General features: G+C 35.7%; 2 protein-coding genes across 2 annotated transcripts; both read left to right on the top strand.

The window, feature by feature from the left end:
• LOC104757485 (putative F-box protein At1g31090) lies at window positions 2,815-4,212 on the top strand. Its single transcript, XM_010480232.2, has 2 exons — window positions 2,815-3,267; window positions 3,818-4,212. Exons 1-2 carry the CDS (start codon window positions 2,832-2,834, stop codon window positions 3,880-3,882), a joined length of 501 nt encoding a protein of 166 aa, XP_010478534.1. The 5' UTR covers window positions 2,815-2,831; the 3' UTR covers window positions 3,883-4,212.
• On the top strand, window positions 6,308-7,621 carry LOC104759573 (putative F-box protein At1g30930). The gene has a single exon (XM_019238942.1). The coding sequence runs from the start codon at window positions 6,308-6,310 to the stop codon at window positions 7,397-7,399; it is 1,092 nt and encodes a 363-aa protein (XP_019094487.1). The 3' UTR covers window positions 7,400-7,621.

Here is a 12,919-nt window from a genome sequence, read left to right as displayed (position 1 = left end):
TACCAGGTCCTTTATTTTGAAATTTGAACACGCATCAAAAGTGTTTTGGCCAGTTTGCCCAACACCCATGGAAAGCACGTGCTCTTTCATCTGTTTGAGTTCACTCGCAAAAGATCCAAACCTGGTTTGTAATCTTTCATTCATCTTTAATTCTATTCTATTTCCAATCTTCTTCTCCAGATTCACAGACATATTTGCAATGTTTTTATCAAAGGTGTCAATTCTTGAGGTTAAATTAGACACCAACTCAACGAGAGTTCCAACCGACACATCTTCTCCAGCATCTTCCTCCTCACTAGCACACTAAACAAATAAACAAACCGTCGTAAACAAGCTAACAAAATATTACATATAATATAAACTCACTATACACCATATCACTTACCTTTATTCCTTTCTTCTTCTTCTTCCTCTTATGTGCAGCTCCTTAACCATATTCACCACCCTGACTGTTGGAAACTTCCACCTTCTGGACTTTCTGCTTCTTTACGGGAGGAATTCAGACTCAAAAGCTGTTTTAGCTTTTAGCTTTTTCTTCTTATCACTCCCCTTAACATCCCAAGAACCTTTAACAAACTTATCCTCATGTATGTCTTTGATAAGGCGATCAAGTGTTGGGTCATCTTCTTGATCTGGCCACGTATGAAATAGTTCGCTTACATCATCCTTCATAACCATTTTAGTCACACGCAGCTGTAACATAAGAGATTATGAAACCCATCAGTAAGTTTTAACTCAACCATCACTAAATCATAACTCAACCATCACTAACAATAACTCAGCCATCACTAAATAATAACTCAGCCATCACTAAACAATAACTCAGCCATTACAAAATAATAACTCAGCCATCACTAAAGCATAACTCAGCCATTACTAAACAATCACTCAACCACTAATAAACCTTACCTCACCAAACTCTGATCTCTTCAGCAATTACGGATTCCATTGTTGAACGTGTACGGTTTCCACCCCATTGAAGCAACAATATGCCACCAGTTTCTGTTTTTGTATTCCTAAATCGTTCTCCAAAGCATTTGACTGACTCATATGTAAAACATAAAATAAATCAGCCATAACATATAACAAACACAGACGCAAAGCATATAATAACTCAACCACAAATACATAACTCAGCCGTAAAGCATAAAATAACTCAGTCACCAATACAAAACTCAGCCGTAAAGCATAAAATAACTCAGCCGCAACATAAAACAAATAGTAAATCAGCCATCGAATCGAATAGATCTAACAAATCAGCTGTCATATTTAAATTAACGACAGCAACAATCAGCCGTAAAGCATAAAATAACTCAGCCGCAACATAAAACAAACAGTAAATCAGCCATCAAATCGAATAGATCTAACAAATCAGCCGTCATATGTAAACGAAGACAATCAGCCGTAAACCATCGATAAAACCCACATTCAGTCGGAAAACTCGAAAACAAAGGTTCGACACATACCGGAACTCGTAAACAAAGATGTTTGTAGACGAAAACGAACACGACGAAGAGAGAGAGCGACGACAAAGAAAGAAAGTGCGACGACGAAGAGAGAGAAAGAGCGAGCATAGACGGCGAGAGATGACGGCGAGAGAGTGGACAAAGACAGAGTATCGCCGGCGGAACTAGGGTTTGGCGACGAGAGACGACGAGAGAGAGTTTTTGTTTTTTTTTTTTTTCGCAGTTTGTGAACAGTGGAAACTGTTCACTTTCCTCTTATTAGATATAAACAAAAAACTGTCGATTCTGGGAAAAAAAAACTGACTAGTGACGTGGAAAATCAAAAATAATGTGTATTTTAATTGTTTTTTTTTTTTTTACTCAAAATCGAAAAACTAAACCCAAAGCGTAAATTGTAATTACACCCAGGACACTAAACATTTGAGCAATTTTTAAAAAATTATTAGATATGAGTAATAAACCAACTTTTAGATAACTTTTGGATAACATTTGAGTAAAGGGGCCTGATAGGCGGTGGTTTACACTGTGGCGGATGTCAGCGGTTTGAAAATAATATATAATAAAAAAAAAATAATTCGATATGGAGTACGAAAGAAAAGAATAATAAATGTCTTTGACATCCAATTATACCACTGAAATTTTTTTTTTTTTTTTCCTATTTTCTTCTGGTTTTGACTTACATGCCCTAATTGTGTTACACGTTTACTTGTAAATCTGAAGCAACTCAGCAAGTGAATGTTTTACCGACATTGTGTGTTTTCATAAAATCGCCTATCTCAAGATTTTTGATTTTTCTTTCAGGACTTGAGACCTTAATTAGCAGTATAACTTGGAGCTACAACAATATCATAGAACATTCTTGCTTCTCCAACTGTTAGAATCTTGATCTCTCGGATCTAAAGATGAACGAAACAAACAGATAACGTAATGCCCACGAATATTTCTAACAAAACTTGGTTATAAGATTGCAAACGATTCACTATCTTGAGAGAAAACATATTCCAAGACTCTTACATCATTGACTCATTGTGAGAGAGACCGCATGCAAATCATCAATAATCAAAAATACCAACTTATTCTTATCTACTCTGTTTCTTAACAGAACAACTACAAGTCTACTCTGTTTTTTATTTTTCGATCAACACAAAAATAAAAGTAAAAAGTATATAAAAAATTGGATGGTAAAAAGTCCATGCATCTTGGGCCTTAGGTTAATGCCGATCCTGAATAAGTTTAAGTCCACCACCCCCTCCTAATTAGATAAATAAACATCATCTAATTAGGTCGAACTTTTTATAATAATTCTAAACAATACATATCTACAGAGTGAGTCTGTGTTGTCAAAATATGTGTTTGCGTCCGATCATGGTTAGGAGAAAAACTTTTGATTCCATTCCACAGATATTCTCGAGATTGTCTACAAAATCAATCGGTAGGTGTCGTTGCGTGTCGAAGCTATGGGCGTTCACACTTTACCGTCATGATTTCACCGAGTTGTTTATAACCAAGTCCTTGGCTCGTCCACGTCTCTTATTTGTGGTCAGCCAACACCTTGATTGGAGCTTTTACTCAACGCCTCAGCCTCAGAATCAATATGAGAAGTCTTCTCTTGTAGTAGCCGCTACTGATTTTCATACCAACTTCTCTAAAGGCACTAGCGATTACGATTGTAGCTATGCCTCTGGATTGATCTATTTTCGTAGTTTTCGTAATATGTCCATCCCAAGGGAAGATAAAGATACAAAGCGTGTGATGTGTAACCCTCTCACAGGACAGTATGTTATCTTACCTGAACTTAGAGGTATTCCGCATAACTATTCGTATAGCTATTTAGGGTTTGATCCTCTTTGCAAGGAATTTAAGGTATTTGTCATGAGTATTTATTATTATAGTGATTATATCTTAACACTGGGAATAGGGGAACTGAGGTGAAGGACGATCCAGTGTCCTTTTAAACATCTGCCTTGTAGGGAAAATATTTGCATCCATGGGGTTTTGTATTACTCAGCTCTACATGATGCGGATGTGATAGTTTGCTTTGATGTTAGGTCTGAGAAATTCAAGTACATAGGCGTAGAATGCCGTTTTGATGGATTGATAAACTACAAGGGGAAATTAGGTGGGATTAACATTAAGGTGGGGTATGCTTTTAAAGGTCCTGTTGAGTTGAGTATGTGGGTTCTAGAGGATGTCGATAAACAGGAATGGTCGAAATATGCCTACACTTTGTGGAATGAGAGTAATGTTGCTATACATAAAGGGGGTCTTTCTATATCTGGGATGACTGCTACCGGTGACATTGTTTTGTCAATGAAATATGCATTTAATCCATTTTATGTCTTCTACTTCAGTCCGGAAAGGAACACTCTCCAAAGTGTTGAAATCCAAGGTGTTCGGGCGGATCATAATTCCATAGTTTACGCCTTTGTAGACTATGTAGAAGATCTTAGTGTTAACGATGCAATGCAACTCAAGCCAAGCCTTGTAAAACTAGTCCAAAATTTCGTTCCCAAGAGGCCAAAACCACGACGACGTCGGCGTACATCTCGCGACCTCTCCAAGTCACAGAACAAGGAGCAGAACATGTACGGATTATCAGCTAACCTTCTCTATCGTTATGCTGGCTTAGCTATATATATTCTTGTTTTATTTAGTTTGTTTTTTGTTTGTTTTTTGGTCTTGTTTAGCACTATCATTCGACTGGCTTATAGCTAAAATTGTCACAGATGGACATAAGATATATCAAAATGCCTAATCAATAGTCTGATTATTCATTTGTTATGATTTACAATATATTTTCCTGTGGTTTCCTCTTTGGCTCCATCACTATTGATCTCAAAACGAACAAGTCGACAAGGCTCCCTCAACAATGTTTGTAAACCATAGCAGGAGTTCTAACCACTGAAAACGCAGGCAAAAAGGTTAATGGCACAGTGACAAGAATGATCCTGAGGATGTGAAGGAGTTTGAATATAAATCTATGGCTTCAACTTCAATGTCAGCTTTCAATTCCAGAAATAATATCCATAGAAATGTTTGTTTCAACTTTCAAAAAAACTACATTTTTATGTACAAATCTGAATCATTATTAGGCTAGAAAGTGTTAGTATTAGCATTAGCCTAGTGAATTTTATTTAACTCTGCATCTGAAACAGAGTCTACAACGATCTCTCTGATGACAACAAGTGAAACAAACATACAATACAAAAAGCGTTAGCCACTTAGCCATGTCACTCCGTTTGGCTTCTTATCATACAATTTTTGTTAGTATTTTTTTCTTTTTTTTTTTCTTTTTCTTTTCTTTCATTCTGGTTTTGACATGCACTAATGTTTTATCCCACATTAATTAATTTCTGGCTTCCGAACGATGTTTCTAAACCATACCAGGAGCTCTCACCACTGAAAACGTAGCCAAAAGTTTTAATGGCACAGTGACAAGAATGATTTAAGAATGTGAAGGACTTGAGTTGGAATCTATATATATGGCTTCAACTTCAATGTAAGCTTGTAATTTAACTCCACAAATATCCATAGAAATGTTTGTTTCAACTACATTTTTAATATAAAATTGAATCATTATTAGGTTAAATAGTGTTAGTATAAGCCTGTTGAAATTTATTTAACTCTGCATGTGGGACAGAGTATACGACTAAGACTAACACAGAGGAATCTCTCTGATGACAGAAAAAAAAAAGCGTTAGCCACTTAGCCATATCACTCCCTAATTATGTTACACGTTACTTGGAAGATTGAAAGCAAATTAAAGTTTTATCTACATTGTGTTTTCTTCAGATTCTTTTACTCTTCGTTATGTTATTGTTTGAAAGTACTTAATAGTATTCTTGTTTCCTTTGACATTGTTTTTACAAAATTACTAGATTGATACCGGAAATAAGAGCTGTTTATAATCGCTAATTTGTGCCAGTCTCTTGCTTTTTTCAAGCCTAAGTTTCAAACTCTTCTCGGAAAAGCGGAGAAAGAGTTTGAATCTAATCAATTCAATGGGCGGTTTCAGTTTTACATGATGATTATCGAAATAAATAAATTTTGCAACAGTCCTCACTTAATGATCATACAGTTTACTACTTTGTAGACCATGCATATAGAGAATCTTAGGTTTGATGTTATGAAGACAACATATGTTGCAACATCTATACGCCTACCAGAACAGAGCACATCAACATCATCTAGAGAAGATCATTAAGTGAGGACTGTTGTTCTGTTGCTCACCTAGAACAAGATCATCATACTCAAAATTTGATGTTCTGTGCTTTTTAGAGAAGATTAAAATAGTCTTGTAGATCACGTAACCAGCTAATATATACAGAGATGCTGCACTTGCTAGGCTATCAGCAAGACACTAGCTACTGAATGTATTTTTTACTTTTAATTCTAAAAAAGGCCTCAAGAGCTGAGAGTTTTACTTGAACCACCACTCCCTTCTCATCCTCGTTTTTGTCCACTAAATAAAGTTCAATACAGAGATGTAATAATTGCCATCAATGATGATCATAGCAATGTAAAATTTAAGTTACTCTTCCTCTAAACCAAGCGGTTCTTCTTTGACGAGTCGATGATGTTGTTTGGTAGTCAAGCAAAACAGTCATTAATATCTGAGATGGAAATTGAATCCAAAGAAATAAAACCAATGAAATGATATAATTAATGACCATGTAAAGGCCGATGCTTCTTGGGCCTTAATTAGGTTAGTGCCAATCTCTGAAAAGTTCAAGTCCACAACTCTCTCCTAATTAGATATATAAATATCATCTAATTAGGTCGAACTTTTATTAATAAAACTAATCCAAAACTATACGTATCTCCCTCCTGTTCGATCGATCATGGTTAGTGGAAAAACTTTTGATTCCATTCCAGATGAGCTCATCATCGAGATATTCTCGAGATTGACTACAAAATCAATCGCTAGGTGCCGCTGCGTGTCGAAGCTGTGGAATTCATTGGCTCCAATCAGGTCAGGATTTCACCGTCATGATTTCACCGAGTTGTTTCTAACCAAGTCCTCGGCTCGTCCACGTCTCTTAATTGGGGTAGGAAAATACAGTGAGTTGAGATTTTACTCAACTCTTCAACCTCAGCCTCAGAATTCATATGAGAAGTTGTCTTCTCCCGTAGTAGCCGCCACCGAGTTTCATACCAAGTTCTCTATAGGCATAAGCGAATACAAATGTAGCTATACCTCTGGCTTGATCTATTTTCATAATATGCGCATCCCAAGGGATGATGAAGATGTAAAGCGTGTGATATGTAACCCTCTCACAGGACAGTATGTGATCTTACCTCAACTTAGAGGTGCTTCGTATAGCTACCTAGGGTTTGATCCGGTTAACAAGGAATTCAAGGTATTGTTCATGTCTAGTCATGATACAGATCATTATATTTTGACACTGGGAACTGGGGAGTTGAGGTGGCGGAAGATCCAATGTCCTTTTACACATGATTGTCTATGGGGTTTTGAGGACAGCGTTTGCATCAATGGGGTTTTGCATTACTTAGCTTATGTTTATGATACTAATGATCCTAATGGATGCTCTAAAAGGATAGTTTGCTTCGATGTTAGATCTGAGAAATTCAAGCTCGTTGACCGTTTAGCAAACGGTTATGAAGGCCATTTTGATGGGATGATAAACTATAAGGGGAAATTATGTGGGCTTCATTTGGATTATGCTTATGATGGTGAATATCTTCTTAAGTTGACTTTGAGGGTTCTAGAAGATGTCGAGAAGCCTGAATGGTCCAACTATGTCTACTCTTTGTCGGCTGATCATAGTGAAGTTTTTAAGGTCAAAGAAGAGAAGCTATCCGTTGTTGGGGTGACTGCTTCAGGTGAAATTGTTTTGGCGAGGAAATCTGCGTCTGCACTGTTTGATGTTTTCTATTTTAATCCCGAAATTAACACTCTCCAGAGTGTTTGAAATCGAAGGTGAAATCGAAGGTGTTGGAGGAGCTTATTGTTATTCAAGAGTTAATGTCTTTGTAGACCATGTAGAGGATCTTAGTGTTAATGATGCAATGCAACTCAAGTCAAACCCTTTACAACTAGTAGGCGAAAATATAGTTCCCAAGAGGCCAAAACCACAACGACGTAGGCGTACATCTGCTCACCTCTCCAAGTCTTTTCAATCTGTGAAGAGCGAGGAGCCTAACAAGTACGAATTATCAGCTAACCTGCTCTTACGCTCTGCTGGCTTAGTTATTTTATTTTTTGTTTCGTTTTGTTTGTTTTTCGTTTCGTTTAGCACTATCATTCTGCTGGCTTTTAACTAAATTTGTCACATAAGATCAAAAAGGCCTAATCAATAGTCTGATTATTCATTTGTTATGATTTACAATATATTTCCCTGTGGTTTCCTCTTTGTCTCTAAATCTGTTTGATCCGAAATATTTTTTTGATTAACTGTGTATGGACAAATCAAAAAGCTGATTCTAAAGAATGAAACAAAAGACAATATTCATGGAGTTTGAAATAGGACAAGCTTTTGATATCCATAAAAGGTGATATTGTCTTCTGCTAATATGGCGATCCTTCAAATAGAATCATAGCTATGTTTGTTTCAAGTTTCAACAGTCAAAAAGTTTAATTTTTATGTCAATTTATATTAATCTGAATCATTTACTAGGTTAGAACGTCTTACACCATTCCCATTGGTCATCTTTAGGTAGTGTCTGCAAAAGAAAATAATAATAAAAAAAGGAAAAGAGGAGAAATAATGTGATCCCGTGTCTGCGCTAAGACACTTTGAGACATTCTTTAGACACTCATGTGCCACGTGCCTCATTCTGATTGGTTTTAATTTAAAAAACAAGCATAATTTAATTATTTAACTAAATTATGCAAAAACAATTAATATTAAATTCATTTGACACTCAGTAAGTGAGTATCACCATTGTGAATGCTCTTAGTATAAGCATATTGAATTTTATTTAACTCTACATCTGATACAAAGTCTACGACTAAAAACAGGGGAATCTCCCTTATGACTAGTGAAAAATACAATATTACAAAATGTGTTAGCCACCTAGCCATATCACTCTGTTTGTGGCTTACCTTACAATCTTTTTTTTTTTTTTTTTTTTTTTTTTTTTTTTTTTTTTTTTTTTTTTTTTTTTTTNTGACTTACATGCCCTAATTGTGTTACACGTTACTTGGAAATCTGAAGCAAGTGAATGTTTTGTCGACATTGTGTTTTCATAAAATCGCCTAGCTCAAGATTTTTGATTTTTCTTTCAGGACTTAAGACCTTAATTAGCAGTATAACTTGGAGCTACAACAATATCATAGAACATTCTTGCTTCTCCAACTATTAGAATCTTGATCTCTCGGATCTAAAGATGAACGAAACAAACCGAAAACGTAATGCCCACGAATATTTATAACAAAACTTGGTTAGAAGATTCCAAACGATTCACTATCTTGAGAGAAAACATATTCCAAGACTCTTACATCATTGACTCATTGTGAGAGAGACCGCATGCAAATCATCAATAATCAAAAATACCAACTTATTCTTATCTACTCTGTTTCTTAACAGAACAACTACAAGTCTACAACGTAGGCGTAGCATGACGTCCATAGCAGGACCACCACTGTCATTCTTCACAATTGTATCCTCTAAGCTAATTCCACTCTTTATCAAGAAGTGAAACATACAAATTGACTACCACATCAAATGTACCTAGAAAATAAAAGAACGCCACAGTTTCGTGAAACCACAACAAGTTTCGAACTTGGAAGACACGTGATGGTACGTTTAGGTCAAATCGATTTGTTTTACTCAGTCTGAACTAAATGAACCGAGTAAAACAGAATAACAAAGGTTACTGATTGGTTTATGACTTTAAACCGAAACTAAACTGATGTTTGCCCTAGGGGATGTTTTGTACTCTCTCTCTCCATCAGATAACCAAGTATAACACAATGATCATGAAAAGAGGAGAAAATTCAGATTCCATCCCAACTGATCTCATTAATTATCGGAACTGATGTTTTCTGCGTTACCACTGGTTTGACCTATTTTTCTAGCGTGCGGATTTCAAAGAAGGAGGATGAGGATGCAGTGCCTGTCTTATGTAACCGTATCACCCGAGAGTACACCATCTTACCTTTCTTGATGAGGTACAAAACTTTTTTAGGGTATGATCCGAGATTGACAAGCAATTCAAGGCATTGTTCATTGCCTATCCATGGTGTTCTGATCTTCATGAAATTCTGACAGTAGGAACTGTAAAAAAGGGATGGAGGAAGATCCATTGTCCCTTTACCCATTATCCTTCTTCTCATGCTAAGGGAATATAACTGCATCAATGGGGTTTTGTATCACTTCGCTGTCAAAATTGTTCAAACTTCCGATGGTGGTGGTGATGAAAAGTGTGAGGATGTGATTGTTTGTTTTGATGTTAGGTCTGAGAATTCAAATTTATTGATGTTAAGTTCCTTTGTGGTCGCGATCAAGTACATGACATTTATAAATTGCTTTGGATAAACTATAAGGGTAATTTAGGTGTCGACTTTTTTGTTGGCTAATTTGATTATTCTATGCTACTTTGGCCGTGACTTTTCATTTACCACTATTTTTGCTTAGCATTTTTTTTTTCCTTTCTCTAGTAATGTTTATAAGTTTTTTAAGACCTCTCTATTGTATTCTTGTTTGCTTTGATTATTTCTGAGCGCAATCAACTAGAAAATAATCTCACATGGAAAAAATTAGCTCAAGCTGGCAGTAACATATGTTTCAAGGAAAGATGCACCGTGCCAATCTCTTACTTGAACCTGCCTTAATTTTTTTCAAACTCTTGTCACTGAAGCCGAGGAAGAGTTTAGATTTAATCATCCTGAAGATACTTTTCTCTCTGTTCTGTTACTTCTCACACTCCAGATCAGAACGTTAAACCACTCTTCTTGATGCTAAACCAAGCATATACGCTCCTCTTTGAATGGACACATTTACATTTTACTATATGAACACAATGTTGTTTGAACATTACCAATTTTACTATATGAACACAAATATGAGAGGAGAGTTGTTTTCAGTCCCATCTCAATATTTTTTTTAGACCCTAAGTGAAATGAATTTGTTTGACTCTATCACATTTTTTCTGGACCCCTTTTGTTCAAGGGTTTTTTTCTGAATTTTGGAGTGAACCTAGTTGTTCAAATCAAGGGTTTTACCAACCTCACTTGTTTTCAGTTTTCACCATATAATTGCTGAATTTGCAAACCTTGTTTTGCCATCAAAATATTTTTCGATCAACACAAAAGTAAAACTAAAAAGTATATTAAAAAATTGGATGGTTAAAAGTCCATGCATCTTGGGCCTTAGGTTAATGCCGATCCTGAATAGGTTCAAGTCCACCACCCCCTCTTAATTAGATAAATAAACATCATCTAGTTAGGTCGAACTTTTTATAATAATCCTCAACGATACATATATCTATAGAGCGAGTCTGTGCGACTTGTATTGTCAAAATATGTTTCTGCGTCCGACCATGGTTAGGAGAAAAACTTTTGATTCCATGCATTCCAGATGATCTCGCTATCGAGATATTCTCGAGATTGTCTACAAAATCAATCGGTAGGTGTCGTTGCGCTATGGGCGTTCACACTTTACCGTCATGATTTCACCGAGTTGTTTATAACCAAGTCCTCGGCTCGTCCACCTCTCTTATTTGTGGTCAGCCAACACCTTGATTGGAGTTTTTACTCAACGCCTCAGCCTCAGAATCCATATGAGAAGTCTTCTCTTGTAGTAGCCGCCACTGATTTTCATACCAACTTCTTTAAAGGCACAAGCGATTACGATTGTAGCTATGCCTCTGGATTTATCTATTTTCGTGTAATTTTCGTAATATATTCATCCCAAGGGAAGATGAAGATGCAAAGCGTGTGATGTGTAACCCTCTCACAGGACAGTATGTTATCTTACCTGAACTACCTGAACTTAGAGGTATTTCAAGGAATAGCTATTTAGGGTTTGATCCTCTTTACAAGGAATTTAAGGTATTGGTCATTAGTGTTTCTTATTTAAGTCATTATATCTTAATACTGGGAACTGAGGAACTGAGGTGGAGGACGATCCAGTGTCCTTTTGAACATCTCCCTTGTAGGGAAAATATTTGCATCCATGGGGTTTTGTATTACTCAGCTCGAGTTGATCAAGTTGATCAAGTTGATTTTGATGATGTTGATTATGATGATGTGATAGTTTGCTTTGATGTTAGGTATGAGAAATTCAAGTACATAGGCGTAGAATACGGTTTTGATGGATTGATAAACTATAAGGGGAAATTAGGTGGGATTAACATTATGAAGAGGTTGGCTCCTAATGGTGGATTTCTTGTTGAGTTGAGTTTGTGGGTTCTAGAGGATGTTGATAAACAGGAATGGTCGAAATATGCCTACACTTTGTGCGATGAGAGTATTGTTGCTATACATAAAGGGGATCTTTCTGTTTCTGGGATGACTGCTACCGGTGACATTTTTTTTGTCAATGAAATATGCATCTAATCCATTTTATGTCCGGAAAGGAACACTCTCCAAAGTGTTGAAATCCAAGGTGTTCTGGCCGATCATAATTCCAAAGTTTACGCCTTTGTAGACTATATAGAAGATCTTAGCATTAACGATGCAATGCAACTCAAGCCAAGCCTTTTAAAACTAGTCCAAAATTTCGTTCCCAAGAGGCCAAACGGCGTACATCTCACGACCTCTCCAAGTCTTCTCAATCCGTGAAGAACATGTACGGATTATCAGCTAACCTTTTCTATCGTTATGCTGGCTTCGCTATATATACTTTTGTTTTATTTAGTTTGTTTTATGTTTTCTTTTTCGTCTCGTTTAGCACTATCATTCGACTGGCTTATAGCTAAAATTGTCACATATGGCCATAAGATATATCAAAACGCCTAATCAATAGTCTGATTATTCATTTGTTATGATTTACAATACAGTAGAACCTCTATAAATTAATAAGGTCACCATGAAATTTTATTAATTTAAAGAAGTTTTAATTTATCGATAAATTAATAATGAAGAGATTTTTAATTTTCATAATTTTGAAAATTATGTATTACAGAATAAGATACTTTTGTTATGATTCATATTTTTAAAAAAATTTCTTAATTTATAATCTTGTCTATTGTAATTGCTAAGTTTAGAGTTTAAGTAAAAATGATAGATGTTAGAAGTTTAGAGTTTAGAAGAAACTTCTACTAGTATCATTCATGGTAATGATGAAGTTGAATAAGATATTACGGTAATTTTAAAACCAATTACATATAAAGAAGCAATTATCTCATTTAGAACTCTTCGTAATTTTTGGATGTGATTTGAGAATACGACAATGAAAGATATTAGAGATGAGCTCCAATAAGAATGCAAATTCAAGAATATGCAAACAACAATAGAGTCATATTTCAGTATTTCACTAGATTTTCTT

This window comes from Camelina sativa, chromosome 17 (assembly GCF_000633955.1).
Source record: "Camelina sativa cultivar DH55 chromosome 17, Cs, whole genome shotgun sequence".
NCBI classification, from domain to species: domain Eukaryota; kingdom Viridiplantae; phylum Streptophyta; class Magnoliopsida; order Brassicales; family Brassicaceae; genus Camelina; species Camelina sativa.
This window is presented reverse-complemented; position numbering and strand designations above follow the sequence as displayed.

Excerpts from the sequence above, each read along its gene's own strand:
- LOC104759573 (XM_019238942.1), top strand. The coding sequence starts at position 6,308 with ATGGTTAGTGGAAAAACTTTTGATTCCATTCCAGATGAGCTCATCATC.
- LOC104757485 (XM_010480232.2), top strand. The coding sequence starts at position 2,832 with ATGGTTAGGAGAAAAACTTTTGATTCCATTCCACAGATATTCTCGAGA. Across the intron at positions 3,268-3,817 it reads TATCTTACCTGAACTTAGAG|TCCGGAAAGGAACACTCTCC; the intron begins GTATTCCGCATA and ends CTTCTACTTCAG.